General features: G+C 43.5%; 1 protein-coding gene across 2 annotated transcripts in view; it reads left to right on the top strand.

Annotated features, from left to right (window-relative positions):
- The first annotated feature begins 246 nt into the window (after positions 1 to 246).
- Positions 247 to 21,544, top strand: part of RABGEF1 (RAB guanine nucleotide exchange factor 1) — a 32,632-nt gene continuing 11,334 nt past the window's right edge. Inside the window, exons 1-4 of one of the 2 annotated variants that reach the window (XM_077294374.1) lie at positions 247 to 379; positions 6,534 to 6,716; positions 7,700 to 7,869; positions 20,109 to 20,275. In XM_077294374.1, coding sequence (XP_077150489.1) covers positions 6,538 to 6,716; positions 7,700 to 7,869; positions 20,109 to 20,275 — 516 coding nt within the window. In that variant the 5' untranslated portion in view covers positions 247 to 379; positions 6,534 to 6,537. Of the gene's footprint in view, positions 380 to 6,533; positions 6,717 to 7,699; positions 7,870 to 8,438; positions 8,554 to 20,108; positions 20,276 to 21,544 lie in introns of those variants that run through there. The other variant, XM_077294375.1, reaches the window with a different exon arrangement.

Below are 21,544 nucleotides of genomic sequence, written 5' to 3'. Positions count from 1 at the left end.
AAGTCCGGGAAATAGAAATAAATGTTTTAGCTTTTTGTGGTCAGAAAACTTATTAAACTAGGCACGGACATTTTTTTCTCTAAAAAGTTGATGTATGTAGGAGACAAGAGACAGTACAGATTGGAGTGCACTAGAGACTGACTGAATGCTATACAGTGGACTGCGCCCCTCTGCGGTCACCGCCAGGTCTGTGCTCACTCAGTACACGTTCTACAGACTATAACAACAATACAGTACTGCGCAAAACCGGAAGTGATATCCGCAACGAGGCTTGAGGCGCATCACCGTGTGACGTCAGTACGTCAGGCCTGGCTTGTCAGCGCTCCGTGCTGATAGAGGAGACATTAGGGAGCCGAGGCTGCGGGCTGAGCCGGGACAGGTGAGAGCGGCTCTCTGAGACACTGAGGGGCAATGTGGGCCGGAGGGCGGTGGCTGCACACCGTGTGCGGGGCTCTTATAGCGGCTCCCCTGTGGCCCCTCCCGGATGTGACTTGTTTTCAAATGTGACTTCCTTATTATGACAGGCCATAATGTGCAGCCAGCGCCAGCCCCAGCCCCACACAGATACCTACTCACTGTGCAGTCACATTGTATGGTGGATCTGACAGTCCAGCTGTGTCATCTGGTTTTGCTCCTTGCATCCCCCTTTTTACCCTCAGCGTCTGCTCTGCGCGCGCCCCCTTTATTTACCCTCGGCGTCTGCTCCTTGCGTCCCCATTTTTACCCTCGGCGTCTGCTCCTTGCGTCCCCCTTTTTACCCTCGGCGTCTGCTCCTTGTGTCCCCCTTTTTACCCTCGGCGTCTGCTCCTTGCGTCCCCCTTTTTACCCTCGGCGTCTGCTCCTTGCGTCCCCCTTTTTACCCTCGGCGTCTGCTCCTTGCGTCCCCCTTTTTACCCTCGGCGTCTGCTCCTTGCGTCCCCATTTTTACCCTCGGCGTCTGCTCCTTGCGTCCCCTTTTTTTACCCTCGGCGTCTGCTCCTTGCGTCCCCATTTTTACCCTCGGCGTCTGCTCCTTGCGTCCCCATTTTTACCCTCGGCGTCTGCTCCGCACGCCCCCCCTTTTTTTACCCTCAGCGTCTGCTCCTTGCATCCCCTTTTTTACCCTCAGCGTCTGCTCCTTGCATCCCCTTTTTTACCCTCGGCGTCTGCTCCTTGCATCCCCTTTTTTACCCTCGGCGTCTGCTCCGCGCGCACCCCTTTTTTACCCTCGGCATTTGCTCCGCGCGCACCCCTTTTTTACCCTCGGCGTCTGCTCCGTGCGCCCTTTTTTTTTTTTTTTTTTTTTTACCCCCGGCATCATTAGTGATTTTCACGGTGGGATAAATATATTACTAAACTTCTCCTGTCCTTTGCAATGGTAAATAAGGACTGTACACCGATGCCGTCCGGATGCTTTATGTGCTTCTCACAGACCCATAGCCTTGTATTAATCTTTGCCATCTGTGCTGCTAGAAAAGCACGGACATGTGAACAGCACCTTAGATTATAACGGGTACCTCATGAGTCCATAAAAAAACAAACAAAGCAGTGCAAGCTTCTGAAATGCGGACATCTGAATGGGGCCTCCCTATCAGACTATGGCAGTCATCTCTGACTTTGTTTAGAATCACATCTCCCAGCATGCCTTGCAGGGTATGGGGGGTGTTTTAGTTTTGCAGCAGCAGGAGGTCGCTGATATGTGTATGTGTGTCATTCCCCACTGTCCTGGCAGCTATACCCCAACATATCAAGAACTAAAGTTACCTTCACACTGAACAACTTTCCAACGAGAACGACAGCGATCCGTGACGTTGCAGCGTCCTGGATAGCGATATCGTTGTGTTTGACACGCAGCAGCGATCTGGATCCCGCTGTGATATCGCTGGTCGGAGCTAGAAGGCCAGCACCTTATTTCGTCGTTAGGTCGGTGTGTATCGTCGTGTTTGACAGCAAAAGCAACGATACCAGCAATGTTTTACAATGGTAACCAGGGTAAATATCGGGTTACTAAGCGCAGGGCTGCGCTTAGTAACCCGATATTTACCCTGGTTACCATTGTAAAAGTAAAAAAAAAAACACTACATAGTCACCTTCTGATGTCTGTCATGTCCCCCGGCGTCCGCGCTGCTGCTCAGAGCTTCCTGCACTGAATGTGTCAGTGACGGCTGTAAAGCAAAGCACAGCGGTGATGTCACCGCTGTGCTCTGCCGGCCCTGACACATTCAGTGCAGGAAGCTCTGAGCAGCAGCGCGGACGCCGGGGGACGTGACAGACATCAGAAGGTGAGTATGTAGTATTTTTTTTTTTTTTTTTTTACTTTTACAATAGTAACCAGGGTAAATATCGGGTTACTAAGCGCAGCCCTGCACTTAGTAATTCGAAAGTTTACCCTGGTTACCCGGGTGCTGCAGGGGGACTTCGGCATAGTTGAAGACAGTTTCAACGATGCTGAAGTCGTTCCCCTGATCGTTGGTCGCTGGAGAGAGCTGTCTGTGTGACAGCTCCCCAGCGACCTAAACAGTGACGCTGCAGCGATCGGCTCGTTGTCTATATCGCTGCAGCGTCGCTGAGTGTGTGACGGTACCTTAACCTTCATTTGATTGAAAGGGCTGTATCATCATCATGAATGGGTAAAATTGCAAACTACTAGTAGAAAAAGCAACTTTGCAATTTACCTTTTATTCTACAGTCAGGATCAGAAGTTTTTGAGACTGACTCAAATTTAACTTTTTCCAAACTTTTCTCCTTCAGTGTTTTTCTATCTTTTAGTCAAATGTTTCATTGGTTACTGTAAGTACAATTATCAGCATTTCATAAGTCTTTATATTTTTATTAAATACATCAAGGTTATGTAAAGACTCAATATTATTAGTGCTGCCCCTTATTTTTCCAGACTTTTGCCCTTTGCCATGGCAGCGGGATATCTGCTTCTGGGCCAATTCCTGACTGATGACCGCCCTTGTGGTCATCAGCGCTTGGCGTTTATCACAATTTCTGTGTTCCTGTTTGTCCACCTGCTTCTTGAGGATTAACCACAGGTTCTTAATGGGATTGAGATCTGGGGAGTTTCCTGGCAAGTAACCCAAATTTCCATGTCTTCACCGAGGCACTTATCTGTCACTCTCACCTTGTGACATGGGTTACTCCTGGCTGGTTGGGAGAAGTTGCTTCTGGAGGATGTTTAGATCCCATTCTTTATAGCAGTGTTCTTAGGCAAGATTGTGAGTGAGTCTAAAGCGAAGTCCCCACATGAATGGTCTCAGGATGCTTTACTGTTGGCATGACAGGACTCGCTCACCTTTTCTTCTCCAATCATTCTTCCAGATGGCACAATCTGAAGGGGGCATCATCAGGACGTGCTGGGATTCGACTGTAGTGGACTGGAGTAATGTCATTTTCTCTGATCAAGCCCCTTTCACCATCCTGCACCTCCACCTTAATATTTCTAGCAGTAAAATAATGTCAGACACTCCCTCCCATACCACATCGGATGTCTTTTCAGTCCATGTTTCATTCTGTCACAAAAAAAACTCCAAACAAACTTATCTTAAGTGTGTCCAAGCAAAATGTGATAAGTTGTGTGTGGGGGCGCAAATTTGTTTCTAGGATTTGCTTTGGCCAATCACTAGCTATTATGGGGCTATTTTTTTTTTATACATGTCGATGTGACATTCTATGGTAGCCATTGGCCAGTGTAGTCACCTGACTACTATTGTCATTTGTGAATGCAGGGGACAAAGCTTTGCTACGTGGTCTCACGTAACGCATATTCTTAATGCATTGGGGCTGTTTTGCCCCAGGTTTGCACCATTCTGTGAGGCTTAAGCTGCATTCACAGATCAACTTTTCTCATCTGTTTGCTGCCCATTTTTAAAACAGACACTCTCTGTGACTGCAGACTTGTTAATCTTCACATGGCACGTTGTGAGGATTTACAGGGCCGGCGGTGAGACTGGCTGGTCATGTGACTGCAAGTATGTGAGTATGCATACTCCTGGGCACATGTCGACTATGTGTGTGCAGCTGCTTTACGTTCACTTGTATTGACTGAGGCCGTGCACGTCTAGTTGGAATGTGGCCAGGAGTATACATGTCACATGACCGGCCGGTCTCGCCGCCAACAGTGCACACTGTGAGGATTCACAAGTCTGCAGTCATATAGAGCCCTATGAATTGAAACATCACATCAAAATTGCCATAAGGACCACAGATATTTTGGATGAACGTTGTCTGGACCTGTGGATATCTGCAGGATTGGCCGACTATCTGATATGTATGGCAGCTTCCCATGATGAGAATCGATATGTCGATCATGTGCAACAGTCGGACATCTAAGACGTATGGGCATCATCAGGCTCTGGTCATATGTCTGAGTATTTGGAAAGACATGTACGACAGTGAGTATAGCCTGGTGTATACCTCGGATGTATGCTATTCTGTAGGTTCGCAGTGATGTACGTTGCCCTTTGAAAAAGCTTACACTGTGACTTTTCTGTACATTATACCTGCTGGAAAAAGTCCAGGACGACACCCTCCTGTCATCCTTCTGGGTCATTAATCCTTATAGATGTAATTAACGTATACATCGGAGCCTTCTGGGTCATTGATCCTTATAGATGTAATTAACTTATACACCGGTGCCTTTCTCAGTGTGTACGTCAAAAGCAATGTGAACAGAGTCTTGCTCCTCTCATCCCCCCCTCCCTTAAATGTAAACATTGCTTCAGGGTACCCTAAGGTTTCACACATCCATTAAACCCAGACCGTGCTTATATTGGAAGTGCATTAGGGGCATAATTGAAGCTGTTGGGAAAGTTCTTCCAAGACTGCTCCATGTGTCCCAGATGTGACCCCGGTCTGAGCTTATTCCTCCCAGCACTCGCTCCAGGCCTTCATGTTGTGCGGTTCTGTGGAGCTGCATTATTCTTCCCTGTGGCCGGTCATCCCTTCCCTTAGTTGTTTAGTTTTTATATAGAGAATTATTTTTTCCCCTTTAGGGACAGACATCACTTCTCTCAGCTTCCAGCACCCGGTAGTATGGCGTGATTGCAGTCGGGCTGTACAGGAGCCGATGGAAGCCGTTGTGTGTTATTAGCCGGGTGTGAGGAGCTGCAGTAACTCGTGACGTTCCCTCTTGCTGATGCCTTATAATTTGTAGCACAATGTCTCATTATCTGGCTTCTTGTACAGTATTTCCTTTTTGTGACATTTCTGGGCTCCTGTTTCTTCCAGTGACTTCTCTTATGAGCTGGTGTTTTTTTTTTGCATGGAAAAATAGCAAATGCAATCACATGTGATCCATGTGCTAATATTTGCCTTCAGTGCTTTGTATATTAGTGACATTAACCTGTTGTACACATATAGGGCAGCCTGTGGGGTTTGTAGTGCCAAATTATGACATTTTCATCTAACGGTGCTCTTCATCAGTGCTAATAATGGTTAATCTGTGTATGTAGAGCAGCGAGGAGGCTCAGGCTTTAGCCCATTTACCTGGTCGAATTGGGGATCTGGGACCAATTCTCCCAACGTGGTCGTCCGAGTGGGCATGTGTTCTTCATAGTGACCGGAGAACAACGCATTTCAAAGCAATACCTGCACTTTCATTGGGTTACATTAAACAACGCACATCATAGAGTTGTGTATTATGTGCACCGCTCTAAGGACACATGACCGGGAATCTCTGTCCAGCATGTATTGCTATGAGGCTGCCACGTACGGCTCTAGCCTAAAGAAAGAATAACTACTATGAAAACTACTTATCATATTGTTATCTGGTAAAAATGAAACGAGATAAGGAAATAGGAATATTCTGCGTATTGATGAAATATAAATTCTGGATTTCCATTTCTTACCTATGAAACTAATATGGAGGTTTAAAAGCCAAATTAAGGCCTACTTCAGGCATCCTTTTTTCTTGTAAGTTCATGCATACATGTAAAACACCGAAAAATGATTCCTTGTTCACATTTATTAATGCAGGCACACTTGTCCACATGGTGCTGTGCAGAATAATCACATCGGTAAGTCCGCTGCACTGTCTTGGGGTTCCTCAATTCCTCATCATGTGCTGAAAACACGACGCGTAGAGAAGGCTAACTAGTGATTGCGTAGAAGCTCCACGACCTGGGGGTCCATCTACCAGCGGCTGACAATGTCACCGGAATTGATAGGTATATGGCATTGTTGGCCGGCCACGTATGATCGTTTATTAGTTCGTAATAAGGTGATTGATAATGGTCTGGAAAGATAGTGCTCGGCTGCAGCGGTCACGTGTGTAGACAGGGTATACATAAGGATAATGCCAATGTCGGTCTCTGAGGAAGAGGAGTGGTTTGTGGTGGATGCCATCATGCCTAAGTCATTTTTTTTTTTTTAGCTGTATTTTGGAAATTGCTGCCATCGCTATTCCTTTTGAGCATGACATGTCACTAAGACTTTCTGCAGATCTTGTACAAATGCCCCAAAATTCTTGTGATTCATCCATCGAAAGGGATAGTTTACAGTTGGCTTTATGTATCTTTAGATCCAGTAAATTAGTTTTTTTGTTGCCTTAGGAAGATGAGCCTTAAATCGGAGCGACGAGCCATCCATGTGGACCAGTCAGAACTACTCTGTAAAAAAGGCTGTGGCTACTATGGGAATCCCGCGTGGCAGGGGTACTGCTCAAAGTGCTGGAGGGAGGAGTACCAGAAGGCACGGCAGAAACAAATCCAGGAGGACTGGGAGCTTGCAGAACGGTAAAGTACTCCTCTACAGAACCGTTACATGTATAGTAAAGCCACATTGTTACTGTGATATTAGGTCTTCAGGAGGACTGACATGTCACTTTGAGTGCATTTATATATTCCATCAAGCAGGTTTCTCTGCTATTCTTTCCCTTGTGTGAGCCGCAGCAGAGAGATGCTGAGTATCTGCATTGCATTGATGGTGTTTATTTGATTGGCAGCCATGAAAGATTGCATTCTACTAGTGATGAGTGAACGTGCTCTGATAAGGTGTTATCTAAGCATGCTCGGGTGCTAACCGAGTGACTTCGGCGTGCTAGAAAAACATGTTCAAGTCCCCATGGCTGCATGTTTTGCTGCTGTTAGACAGCCGCAACACATGCAGCGATTTTCTGTTCGACAGTCGCAACATATGCGTGGATTGTCTAACAGAGCCACGAGACATGCAGGTGCGGGGAATCGAATATACTTTTTGAGTACATCAAAGACACTCGGTTGGCACACGAGCATGCTCAGATAACAACTTATCCGAGCACTTTTCCTCATCACTACATTTTACCTGTGGCTGATGCAACAGAAAAATGCTCTGCACAACTCCGCGGCTGTCGGCTGATTTCCCCGGCAGGTTGTCCGTCGATCAGCTGATTTAATTTTACACAGCATGATGTTTTCTACTGAGCCAATGTATTCTGTCTGATGATCTTTCTTTGTGGATTAAAACGATTTTACACCTTTTATTAAATGAGACACAGATTATCAGAAGCGGTCCCGCTCCCTAATGCGAGAGATGGGGGGAGATTTCTGAGCCCGGTACTAGATTGTTGACATGCTCCCATCCATGCCAGTCTGAATGCCCTTCACTTCGATAGATATCTTGACCTTTTCTGCCCCGCGTTCTACGTAATATGCTGGGCAATTCCCACAAGCAATATTATCTGATCTCTGGGGCCTAAATTTGAGGTCTAGATGTGTCTTGCTGACATTTGCCATTATAGCTTGCAGCGGGAGGAAGAAGAGGCTTACGCCAGCAGCCAGGGAGCGCAGGGGGGTCAGACGTCTCTTGGCTTCACCAAGTTTGAAGAAAAGAAATCCAATGAAAAAACTAGAAAAGTGACAACCGTGAAGAAATTCTTTACAGCCTCGTCGAAAAGTGTGCCGAAGAAAGGTAATCACCGTACACGCATCCTACACTGCCTTACTCTGCGCATTGCTCCTGTAATGTTCTGCATCCGATCGGTAGGACGTCACTCTCAGAATACGTCGTCTTCTACACATGAATGGTGTTTTGTTCATCTATCATGTGACATTCCTACTTTGGTCAAAGCATTTCTGAAATTTGGAGTATGCCATCCACAGATTAGTTTCTTTTTCTGTTCCTTAAAGAAAAATTCCTGCAGAGCAGCCAACTTTCTTACAAAGTGCTTTGACCGAGCAAATGTTTTCTTCACTAAGATAATGGCTTGCTGTAAAGAAACAGCACGGCACCAAGGCGTACTGTGCCCAAACCGTGCCAAATCTAATGGTCTGGTTAGACAGACACAAACCTGAGGCAATGGGAACCCCAATTATCTGCATGGTGCTGCTTTATTGCTTTAATTTGCATCTTATGTTTCATCCATTAACCATAACTTCTTTCTTTCTGCATGTATTTTTTCCTTTTCCTGATTTTACCCATCCTCTGGTCATTTTAACTTTTTTGGCAATCTGGTTTGGTCCTGAAATAATTCAGACACTGAAGAGAAGCCTGGTAAGGCGGTACAGGCAGGAGGGAGGGAACGCAGCACTGATATTTTCAGGGACCTCAAGGGTCTTTTTGGCCCCCCCTGGGAGCTGGCCTCCCCTGCTGAAGGTAACGTGGCTTAGCCGATGCTACTTGCTATTTGGTGTATTGTTGCTGTTGTGTGTATCAGTGTGGCGTGTGTCTGTGCTGAGCTCTGTAAGCTGTATAGGAAGTGTCGCTCCACCTCACTATAAGGCAGTCGCCTTCACACTGCGGAGAGGGTGTACCTGCACTGTATGTGGCAGGGAAACTCTTCACCCAAACGATGTGCGTATCCATTGCCCCGTAGCTCACCTGACAGAGGCTAATTTTGTGTCAATCTATGCAGCATGTGTTTTTTTTCTTTATGGGATAGTACACCAGTCTGCACTATTCCATTTGGTGTAAAAAAAAAAAAAAAAAAAAAAGCATGTTTTTATTTTAGAGTTTAACTTTTTTTTTTTTTTTTTTAACAATTACGTTAAAACCTATTTGTCACACATGATCATTGATCCTTTACACCCGGAGTCTTCCTGGCTTGTACATATAACAGAAGCAAGAAATGTGCAGTGTAAGAGAAAACCGGATATAGTAAGTGTAAAATGGGCTTTACTTGCCATGTCCTTGCCGCATCTGCTCATTGCTGTAGTCACAAAGCAAACTCGCTGCAGCTCTGAGTGCTGCCAAACATTTGCGATGGCCGGAGCACTCGCCAGATTGTCAAAGGAACTTGTGTCTGCCAGGTGTGTCCTGCCGCTACAGCATCTGATTGCATTCAGACTCCCATAAACATTGCCAGGATTGCAAATAAATATGAAAAAGAGAGGTGATCTCCTGAGGGTGTTGTTTGGGCAAAATTGGAATTTTACCAGTAGGTTGGTATAATATAAAAAACAAAAATACAAAACAACAAATGTAAAATAACAAAGGAAGCTATACTCTCCGATCTGCAATTACCTGGATCTGGTGCCCCTGCAAGGAAGAAGTCACCATTCCAGCAGCAGCGGTGTGCCCGTGAATGGCTGCCGTGGTCGGGTGACTTCAGCAGTGCGTCAGCAATGACATGCTGCTGCTCCTGGAATGGTGACATCTGTATTCCGGTGTAAACGCAGACCACGGAGCGGACTGTGCAGGATCCAGGTGAGTGCCAGTAGGGGTGTATAGCTTAGTCTACTCTCATTGGTAAAATGTAAATTTTTTTGCAAGACAACACCTTTTAATACAATATCGTATCAATGTGCGATGGAACTAATAACCTGCACTTTTCATGGAGTTTGCTGATTGTACATTTCAGCATGTTCTGTAATGGAGATTTTCTTTTCAACCTTGAGCAGATACGAGGATCAGAATTTAATACTGGAATCCTGCTCCTATCACTCCTTAGTGAATACCATTTCTAGATGAGTCAACCTTGTCCTAGGTTCTGCTTCATGTCCCCTGTACATCCAGTGGTTGTTCTGCAGAAATGAATGGGAGAAGTTGCTGTGGAAAAGTGACACTAATATGGCAACAAAGAAGGACAAACCTGAGAGATTAATTTTATACTGACTAAATGGAGCATGGGTAATGGTGGAGCTTCATTTTATAGCAATTTTGTAAGATTTGGTGAAGTCTTTTAATATCTTATTCTGTAAGATTTTTATATAAAATACCTCTGGCTTTAGTATACAGTAAAATGTCTGTTTGCAGATTGTGCTATACTCCTGCCAACCTTACGGCTTATCCCATGGTTTGCCCATTAAGGCAAAAGACGAGGTTAAAATTACTGTTATCACTTTAATGAGCTGTAATACTTTTAGTGACGTCTAATGTGGTAATAGAACTGGTGACGTTTAATTGTATTGCAATTGTTTTTCTGTTAAGCAGTCAATTGCTTTGTGGGGGAAACCAATGCATTTTGGGTAAGAAGGTCCTGGTGAAGCAGTCACTTTGTAAGAAGTAGTGATGGGCAGTCCGGCTCTCCTGGGTCCGCTCACCAAAAAGAGCCCTTTCTTTTAGATCCTGAATGGATCCTTATTAAAATAGGTGAACACAATGTAAGCTGATGTTCATGCTGCCGAAACCCGAACACCCACGTCTGATACTCTGCCTACTTGCTGTTAACCAAGTAAATTGATGAGTGGCTGAAGTTTGGTTTGGGTGGGCGGGATTACGTTCATTGAACACTGGAATTTTACCCACAGTGAGAGCCATTCGGAGAGTTTCGTGGCTCTCACTGGGGTGCCGGCTCCCATCGTCCACAGCAGGGAGCCGGTTATTTGTACCGGATCGTTCACGAACAATCCATCACAAGTAAAAAGCAGTCTAGCAGAATAGTTTTGTAAAACTTTCTCCTGCATTATGGTACTAAAAATCCTTATATCTGTTTTACCATCCACACATTCATTACGGTTCATATATACCAGCCTATAGGCCAATGAACAAGTTAGACTGCAGAGAACGGTCTGCTTAGTTTGGAAGACAGAGAAGGTTTATGCTGTATGTCAGATTGCACACCGTGAGAAGGTGTAAGAAGTCAGAACTTCCCTCATCTAGACTTGTTGTTGCCCTTACAACTTTCCATCTGGACTCATCGATGTTCTCCACCATGAGTCATAGTCCCTAAAGAATATATAGATAAAGATGGTCGTTGCCTCTTTAAATGCAAAGCTGGTGTAAGTCCTAAGGATCAACTTTCATGTGCAGAAGCGGAGAACTTACCCAATAGGAAGCCTTTTGCACAGAGTACCTGATGATAACTGATATTTTACTCCAGTGTTGTGCTTTTTAAAATAAGTATAACATTATTCGCCTTGTCCCACCAACAAAGTGCATTTAGATCTTGGAATAAAAATAAGTTCCACAGTTAGATATGTTTAAAAAAAAAAAAAAAAATGTTCTCATGCGGAGACAATGTTTTAAATGTGCTCCTACTGTGTAATGGCTGTGTCTGACCATGCAGAGCTGCTCCAGTTCATAGTCAACACATACAGGGACAATTTTTTTCTTAACCTCAAATTGTGAAACTTTTATTTCATGATCTGTTGATTCAAAATGTACTTCGTTCGTGGAATAACTCACCTCTATATTTCTGTGAAATATATGGTGTTTCAAGCCTTTCCAGCCTTTCAGATTTATACTGGCAGGCAGGCAATGTTAGGTGGACCCGGCTTCCATGGTAAATCATCCACCATCGTGCTGTGGCCTATGGGCAGATAGATGGATTTCCCTCTCTCTCAAATTGTCAGTTGCAGTGAACTATGGCACCTAAGAGATTGCACCATCAGAGGGTAATTTTCCTGGTCTCTGATCAGTGCCTGATGAGGCTGTTGGTGGCAGTCCGGATATCGAGACTGTGCATGGTGCTGCCATCTTCTGAAATAGCTCTGTAGAAATGTAGCACGTCAAAAAAAAAAAAGTCTCATTGGTCACCACAATAACACTATATGGTTTCAGTCACTCCACTTTCTCAGAACCTAAAAAAAAAAACCCCTGTGTTCATCCATTGCTTAGTAATCCCACTGGTAGCATGGATGTGATGGGGAAATGGTTCTTAAACATTGTGGCTGTCACAGATTTCGCCGTGCTCCGTATGGATGGATGATCTGCGCTTCTCTTCTAAGATTGTGCCTTGCTGTTGGCAATGTCTGTGCTTGTTGCATGTGCTTTTCTTGATGTTTTACTTGCACTCTTAGGGCTTGTTCACACATTGTGTTTTTGCTATGAAAGAAAATGTAGCGTTTTACTTTTAACAGCAAAGTAAATTAACTTGTGTACATTCTGCTGATTTTTTTTTTTTTTCCAAAGTGTCTTTTTTTTTTTTTGTTTCTTCAGATCTGCAGCATATTGATCCTTTCAGCGTTTTTCACCCATTTAAATGAACGGGGTTAAAAAAATGCATAATTTCCACAGCAGAAAAATGTTATGCAAATACTAAATGTGTGCACACACTCTAGGTTTGCCATCGCCTTCCTTCATTTATCATTTGCTTCAATCATACGGTGTTTTAATGTGTCATTGTCGTGTTTTACTTCATTACCCCTCCATTGATACACAAGTGCTTTATGACAAGATCAGAGGTGGGTCCATAACATACATGTGCTTGTGTCTGTGTTCTCAGTGTACGTGGAGTATGTTCATGTGTGTTTGTCGTAGGGAGAACCTGACAGCTTCATTTTATGGAGCCAACCAGAGGTGTACAGGTCCGTGTACCTCCATTACAACACTACCTCTTTGATCTGGATCCATGGTGCCATTCTTTAAAAATCTTTATTTATTTTTTTTTCACCTTAATGCAAATTAGACTGTCAGTGCAGCGGGCCGTATCGCTGCACCTGTAATCGGACCCCTTCGGTCCTGCCCTCTGCTGCATCATTCACCACGGATACAGGGGCTATGGTAGGGGATGTCGCCTATGCTGTATACCGAAACTTTGTGCATGTGTTCTTCATGCTTCACCCCAGCCAAAAGAAGTCTGTCTGTGGTCAGCCACACAGTGGTGGACAGCACCAGACGGGGAAAATAAGACTCTCCCCATGCTCGTGCTTGTACATAAAAAGCCAGATTTCTCCACAATGGCACAACACTTCCCAACCACAGAGACATTGGGATTGTTGCACCCTGACCTTTACAGCACTACCTCTGGGGCGACATCCTAAAATGACGCCGGCAGGTTCCCTTTATTGCATTGTGTGACGGAAATTGTTTCACCAGACGGGAGATTTAAATCCATGGAATAATATTTTATTTGCCCAGGAAATAATGGATTAAATGAAATTATTAACAAGTCATGTATCAGATGCTGTAGTAGTCCTCAGCTTAACTTCTGCAAAAACATCCTTTATGTGGAAAAGGTAGTATTAACCCTTTCACGACCATGTAACACAAATTACATGCAGAGTGTATGGAGCCTACACCGTACCCCATACAGATGCTTGCTGTTTTGCCCTCCTGGCATCTGCCTAAAAAAGCACCGAACAGAGTTACCACCGATCGCTGCTGTATAATTATTGAAATGCCTCTGTCAGTCACTGATGGCATAAAGAAAGGTATAAAAAAAAAGAGAGAGAAAAAAAAATATTTAAACTGTTCGTTAAATGCCAAAAAGAAAAAAAAGTCAACTTTAATTTGCTGTACTACTCCCCAAGACTGTGTCAAATGTATGTATCCCAAAGTGGTATCAACAGAGACTAACCGTCAGCTAACCCTTCGAAAAGCAAGCCCTCACACAGCTCCTTCAGCAGAAAAATAGAAAGATATCGCTATCAAAAAATGGTGACACGAGCCAATGTTTTGTTTTTTTTATTAATTTTTGTTTTTAAGTTCGGACAATTCTTTTTTTTTTTTTTTTTTTTAAAGCCAACTATACAAGTTTGGCATCGCTGGAATCGTACTGACCTGGGGAGCAATGTTGCCAGCTCATTTTTAACACACCATGAACGCAGTAAAAATTAAACCCAAAAAACAATGGCAATGTATTTTTTATTTATTTTTTTCTATTTTTTGCTACCCTTGGATTTTTTCCCTGTCCATTATATAGTAAAGTGAAATGGTGTCACATATTAAACTACAACTCTTACCAATGATTAAAAAATGTACATCCAGCGCCTCTTTGGACGAATGATCCCAGGAATTCCAAGGTTTCTTAAAACGTCTATTTATTTCTTCATATTAAAAACAGGTAACAAAAAAGGTCAGGCAGTTTGGATACACTCATGATTAAAAAAAAAAAAAAGGCATGCTTTGACACAGGCAGGTCTTAATCATGTAGTCCATGAGCCAAGAACCAAATTTGACGATATCGGTACCAAGCGGAGTGACTAATTCTCTTTGGTATTTTTAGGTAGATGCATGTCTGTAGTTTATTTTTTGATATGATAGCCCTTACATATACGTAGCTTATTAACCCCTTCAGCCCTAGGCCTATTTGTACCCAAGTGCCTAAGCCAATCTGACCTGTGCCACTTCATGGGCTAATAACTTTGGAACGCTTTCACCTATCCAAGCCATTCTGAGATTGTTTTCTCGTGACATATTGTACTTCACGTCAGTGCTAAATGGGAGTCAATATATTTTACCTTTCTATATAAAAAAATGCTAAATATTCGGAAATTTTGGAAAAATCGGCAATTATTTAACTTTGAAATTCTCTGCTTTTTACAAAAATACTGATACCCCCCATAATAGTTATTAATTTACACTCCCCACATGTTTACTTCATATTGGCATCATTTTGAAAATGAAACCTTATTGTTTTACGACGTAATAGGGCTTATAGTTTTATGCGCAATTTTTCACATTTACAGCAAAACCCACTTTTCAAAGGACCAAGTCACTTCTGAAGTCACTTTAAGGGGCTTACATAACAGAAACCACCCATAAATTACCCCATTTTGCAAACTACACCCCTCAAGCTGTTCAAAACTCATTTTTAAAAACTGTTAACCCTTTAGGTGTTCCACAGGAATTTTAGCAGAATGAAGGCGAAATTTCAAAATTTCATTTTTTTTCCAGATATTACATTGTAATCCAATTTTACCTGCAACCTAGCAAGGGTTAACGGCAAACCCAAACTTGGTTACCCTAATTCTGCAGTTTATAGAAACACCCCACATGTACTCGTAAACTAAAGTATGGGCACACAGCACAGCTCAACACGGAAGGAGCGCTATGTGGTTTTTGGGTGGCGGATTCACTGGAAGAAATCTAGGGGGCCATGTCACATTTGAAGGCTGCCTGAGGTACCCCCACAGTGGAAACCCCAAAAAGTGACCCTATTTTGGAAACTACACCCCCAAGGAATCTTTTAGGGGGTATAGTGACCACTTTGACCCAACCAGTGTTTCACAGTAGTTGGAAACACTTGGTTGAGAAAATGGAAAAAGTGCATTTTTTACATGAAGGTGTCATTTTAGGCTCATTTTTTTATTTTTAAGAGGTGTACCAGCAAAAAATGCACCCCACTATTTGTTCACCAATCTCTCCCGAACACAACAACACCCGATATGTTGTCGTACACTGCAGTATTGGGGAACGGCAGGCCTCGGAAGGGAAGGAGCGCCAAATGACTTTTGGAGTGCAAATTTTACTGGAAGAAATCTAGGGGGCTATGTCACATTTGAAGACACCCTGAGGTGCCCCAACACACGCACACACACTGACACATACACGTTCTGTGCTGAACAGGACTCTCCGGTCTTCTCTGCAGAGCTCCTATCTCCCTCTGTAGAGGCTGACACCTCCCAGGCTTGTGACTGAAAAAAGATCTGCAAGAAGCAAGAGCTGCTAACTCTGGAGATATCGTAACCAAAGCAGCAATGCAGCTAAGGAATGAGATCAAGAAGCAAGATGTGAGTCAGCCATGGCCTCCCAATACAGATCAGAATGTCGTTCCTGCATTAGTCACTCAATTCCTGCAAACCCTGCTTACAGGAGATTGTGAGTGCCAAACTACCTGTGAAAGAGCTCAACGTCTTGCCACATCCTTCGGCAGTGACTTGGTTTTTGCTGTTACCAATGGAAAGACAAAGCCACCAAAGCACGTACTGCTATCCTTTGCAGTTAAGTCTTTGACCGGCAATACAGAACTGATTCGAACTCTGAATCGTCTTGGCCACTGTGTGTCATATTCAATGGCTGAGGAGATCGATACAGCCCTTTGTATCCAGAAGTTGGAATGTTCAAAGGATGACATCCCAATGCCAGCAAGTATCTACCCAGGTGTGTTCACAACCCTGGCCTGGGATAACATTGACAGACTTGAGGAGACACTAAGTGGAGCAGGTACATCTCATAGAGTCAATGGCATTGCTGTTCAGTCCAATGTTGCATGCTCTGTGACAAAGAAAGTCCTGCCAGATGTAACCAAGTCGAAGAAAAGAAGCATATCAAAGGAGAGGATGCATATCAAACATTCAAGGATGAGCGTTTGGGTACCGATAAGCCAACTACATTGTTTCATGACAAGATGACGAAGAACAAACTTAAAACGTTCTCTAACATCCAAATGAAGACACGCAGACAAGGTCTTGGCAAGGAGGTAATTTTGAAGGCTGACAGAAACCTATTTGGCCAGATGATACTTGTAGCTGAGAACAGAAAGCTACAAATGAGTGATGTCTTGACTCATCCCCTGGGTCCATTGCCATGGGCACTTGCCAATGGTGATGGGTCTATCCGCAAGACCAACAAGGCTGCCCTCGCAAGGGAGTTGGAGAGGAATGCTCGTCCTGCAGAAGTGATCCCCGAGCCCTCTGCAACCATCATTGATGGGATGAGCCTGGTTCAGAAACTGAAGGGAAACAATGCAACATTTGGCCAGCTAGCAGGCACAGCAATGAGTCGCGCTATCCATGAGGGTGCTAAGAGCAAGCGCATTGATATTGTCTTTGACGTCTACAAGGAGACATCCATCAAAGATACAGAAAGAGTCAACAGATATGAAGGCACAGGGATCCATTTCAAGAACATTCAACATGGGCACAACATCCAGCAGTGGAAAAAGCTTCTAAGTAGTTCCTCCAACAAGGCAAGTCTCATAAAGTTTCTGGTAGAAGAATGGAAGGCGAAACACCACAGGGAGAAGCTTGAGGAGAAGGAGCTGTATGTCACATGTGAGCAGCTCTGCTTTAAGATCACCAAAGAACAGTGGGAAGAGGCTGCTGACCTTAAGTCAAATCAAGAAGAAGCAGACACACGCCTCCTTCTCCATGCTCTTCATGCAGCAGAATCTGGTTACAAGTCGGTCATCATCACTTCGGAGGATACTGATGTCATGGTCCTGTGTCTGGGCATGTGCCACAAAATCCCATCCCACCTGTTCCAGAAATGCGGTACACAGAACCGGACAAGATTCCTGGATATCACCACTCTGAGCCGAACATTGGGAGGCAGCGTATGTGATTCATTGATTGGTATGCATGCATTTACAGGCTGTGACACCGTCAGTGCATTCGCTGGCCGTGGGAAGATGACGACACTCAAGCAGTTGAAGATGAACAAGACATACCAGGATGCCTTTCAGGAAGTTGGTCGTTCATGGGAAGTGTCTACCGAACTTTTTGAGAAGTTACAGGAAATCACCTGCCACATGTACCTGCCAACTACCCAAACAACTGAGGTAAACAGGCTCCGTTATCAGCTGTTCTGTGCCAGACGTGGAGTGGTAGAGTCAAGTCAACTCCCTCCTTGCCAGGACTGCCTTTTCATGCATGCACTGCGTGCAAACTACCAGGCTGCGATCTGGAGGAGAAGTCTGCAGAGCCAGCCATGGGTTGCAAACCCAACAGACTGCGGTTGGATGATAGATAACGACGGAAAGCTTGTTGTCAAGTGGATGCAAGGGGCACCAGCACCAGAAGCTATTATACAGCTACTGTCCTGCAAGTGTGTGCGGTCATGTGAACTTCCTCAGTGTACTTGCCTCAGCAATGGCCTGAAGTGCACAGACATGTGCAGATTACAGACATGCCAGAACAAGGGTACTGAAGACGAGCCAGTAGAACAACAGTCAGATTCAGAGTCCGATGTTGAAGATATTATGGAGTAACATATATATATATATATATATATATATATATATATATATATATATATATGCACATGACATGTTCAGTGTGTATTTACATAACTTGGATTAAATTTTGTTACAAATACTACATCTAGTCACTCCGGGTGGTACCGATATCGTCATATTTGGTTCTTGGCTCATGCTAAAATTCCTGTGGAACACCTAAAGGGTTAACAGTTTTTAAAAATGAGTTTTGAACAGCTTGAGGGGTGTAGTTTGCAAAATGGGGTAATTTATGGGTGGTTTCTGTTATGTAAGCCCCTTAAAGTGACTTCAGAAGTGACTTGGTCCTTTGAAAAGTGGGTTTTGCTGTAAATGTGAAAAATTGCGCATAAAACTATAAGCCCTATTACGTCGTAAAACAATAAGGTTTCATTTTCAAAATGATGCCAATATGAAGTAAACATGTGGGGAGTGTAAATTAATAACTATTATGGGGGGTATCAGTATTTTTGTAAAAAGCAGAGAATTTCAAAGTTAAAAAATTGCCGATTTTTCCAAAATTTCCGAATATTTAGCATTTTTTTATATAGAAAGGTAAAATATATTGACTCCCATTTAGCACTGACGTGAAGTACAATATGTCACGAGAAAACAATCTCAGAATGGCTTGGATAGGTGAAAGCGTTCCAAAGTTATTAGCCCATGAAGTGGCACAGGTCAGATTGGCTTAGGCACTTGGGTACAAATAGGCCTAGGGCTGAAGGGGTTAATAAGCTACGTATATGTAAGGGCTATCATATCAAAAAATAAACTACAGACATGCATCTACCTAAAAATACCAAAGAAAATTAGTCACTCCGGGTGGTACCGATATCTGGCCCGGCTCATGGACTAATGGAGTTGCACTGCACAAACATGACGTTCACCTTAATAGGAGCTGCATAATGCTTCCTTTTTCTTACCGAGGTGTCAAACTGAATGAGAGCTGAATAATTGATGCTGCGTTAATCCACAGATTGCCATGTTCTAATATTGGTTTTTTGAAAAAAAAAAAGTTATTACTATTAAAAGAAAAGGAAGAGAAAACAAAATTGCAAAGTAATGGAAAATTGCATGGTGATGATGGGGTTAATGTTAGACAAATATGGCGGTTTTCTTGGAGTGGACAAGTGACTATAATCAGCACTCTTGTTACTACAATCTCCTATGTTGGATAAATACAGTGACAAAACCTTGTTAAGTTTCCTGGGATGGGATCATGACTTCATTATTTCAGTCAACAGCTATTATTGTATTTATTATTAAATGTTCTAGGTGGAGATTATTTACTTTACAATGGAAACTAATGAGGCACCGTGAGGAATGTGCTCATGAGCTGTTACATGGGAGACAATAGCAAAGTGCCTTTAAAAATGAGCAACTTTGCAAATGATCCCGTATTAAAAATCCTCTCCAAAGAAGGGATTTTTTTTTTTTAATTCTAGCGTTCACAGCTCATTGCCAGGTTACCGGTCTCCCCTGAGGTGGCCAGTTTCCTAGTCAAGGAGCATGTATCTGCTATGCAGCCTTCAAGGACTTCTTCTCTGAAGCCGGCTGGATCTAGGCAGTTTCATGCCTTTGTGCTGTACAGGAAAAGCTGCCTCTACTGGCAGCAGGGGAGAGAGGGCTGTATGGGCAGGAGCTCAGCCGGGTCCGACCCAAACTGTCAATGTTAAGGAGCGTCCTCGTCCTCTTCCCAACCCCCCCTGTTAGTCAAAGAGCAGGGGAAGTGATTATACTGAGTGGTGACCATTACATCCTCTCACTGCCCCGATGACGGTGAGTGGCTGCAGGGAGAATAACACTTTGTTTTCCCTGCACTCGCTCCCTCGGCCAGCAGAACATGTTTACACTGCTATTTACCTACAGATTATTACTATGTCGGGAGGTAAATCGTATTTTTTGCAGCAGACAGGTCCCTTAAAGTGTGAAATCTATCATGAAACTCTGTTACATCTAACTCAACCCAGTTAAAAAAAAAAAAAAGTAATCACGATTGCAAACGTTAGACGTACCATCCATATGTCATGTAGCAATGTTTTCCATTTTTAATCTATATTTATAATAAAGCTTATATAAGGTAAAATAGTTTTCTTGTTCTTTTTTTTGGAAACAGATATGAAAGAAGCGAAAGCCCCCAGCCCTTCTCTTACTCGCCAGTACAGTCTCGAGACGGATCGGGTATCTAAAGATTTTATTGAGTTTTTAAAGACGTATCATAAAGCAGGACATGATGTCTACAAACAGTGCAAAGTCTTCCTGGAAGCCATGCACCACAAGAAGGTTTGTGGGTCTATTTCCTTGGCACCGTCATCCTTTCGTTATTAGTTGGTGACCTTATAAGCAGTCCATACATAGGCCCTCACAATTGCTTACCTGGAGTATAATAAATTCCAATATTTATTGCATGGACTGAGACTCCTCTAGCGTAATTCCAAGTTATTACAATTGGAGAATTGTCAGATGTTGCCATTTACCAACTTCAGTTACTGGTTAAAATCTAATAACCAAGTTATAAGTATGTCAATGGCTGACATATTCTGCGTGGATAGGACGTCAGGGGCAGGTGCCACTTACAGATTGACTTGTGTCCTCAGATGAGGGTGTGAGCTCTGGCAGTATCCCACTGGTTCCCTGTTGATGACGACAGCCCACTACAACCATGTCCCAGCATTATTGCCTTTTCATGTCCACATAATAAAACGTTCCAGTTTCCATCAGGACCTGTAAAGGCGAGGCATATTCACCCCTAGATCGTCATCCCTGGGCTGCAATATAGGTCATCCAAGTCCCAGATGAAGTTATCAAAATGCAGTTTATTCTGACCAGAACACCAGTGACAATGTTTCGACCTGTAATAGGTCTTTATCAAGTGGGTTTATTGGATAATGGGACTTTGCGCCTCTGTGGAGAGTGCTGACATCAGATTTTTTTTTTTGCCTTAGGCTCCCTTGGTCTTAACAGTGCTCATTCCCAGCTACTAGCACACACAGTGCAATTGCATTGTAGTGAGCTAATAGAGTCCATCTCCTTACATGCCGCTGTTGCCATTTATTGCGGCATGTAAGAGGTTATTTGCATCGGAGTGCTAACAGCTGCTGGAGAAACCAGAGAACTAACAATGTCCTTCTGATCTGCAAAAAGACCTGGCACAATCTATCGGGCAATCTGACCGTATAGTACTGACAGGCTGGATAACACCACTGAAGTAATGCAGAGCATCATCTGTGGATTCCCCTTAGGGGACTAATAAAATAATAACAGAATACAGAGTTGTTTAATAAAAAACACTCCCAAAACACCCACATTATTTATTTTTTTGTTTCTGTCATTTATTCCCCTTCTTCAACAAGCCATCATGTAAATTTATTTTTTTTACATAGCTTTATGAGGACTTGGCGGTGGTGGTGGGAGTTATTTCTACAGCGCTCATTGGGTGGTAGCAATTGACAATGGGAGTTTCCAGGTCTTTATGACCACTTTCAGCAATACCAAAAGTTGGGGTTTTTTTTGTCCCCTTAATGGGCTTGAACTTGCCATTCCCTATTCTGT

The sequence above is a fragment of the Ranitomeya variabilis genome, chromosome 3 (genome assembly GCF_051348905.1).
Source record: "Ranitomeya variabilis isolate aRanVar5 chromosome 3, aRanVar5.hap1, whole genome shotgun sequence".
Lineage (NCBI taxonomy): Eukaryota > Metazoa > Chordata > Amphibia > Anura > Dendrobatidae > Ranitomeya > Ranitomeya variabilis.
This window is presented reverse-complemented; position numbering and strand designations above follow the sequence as displayed.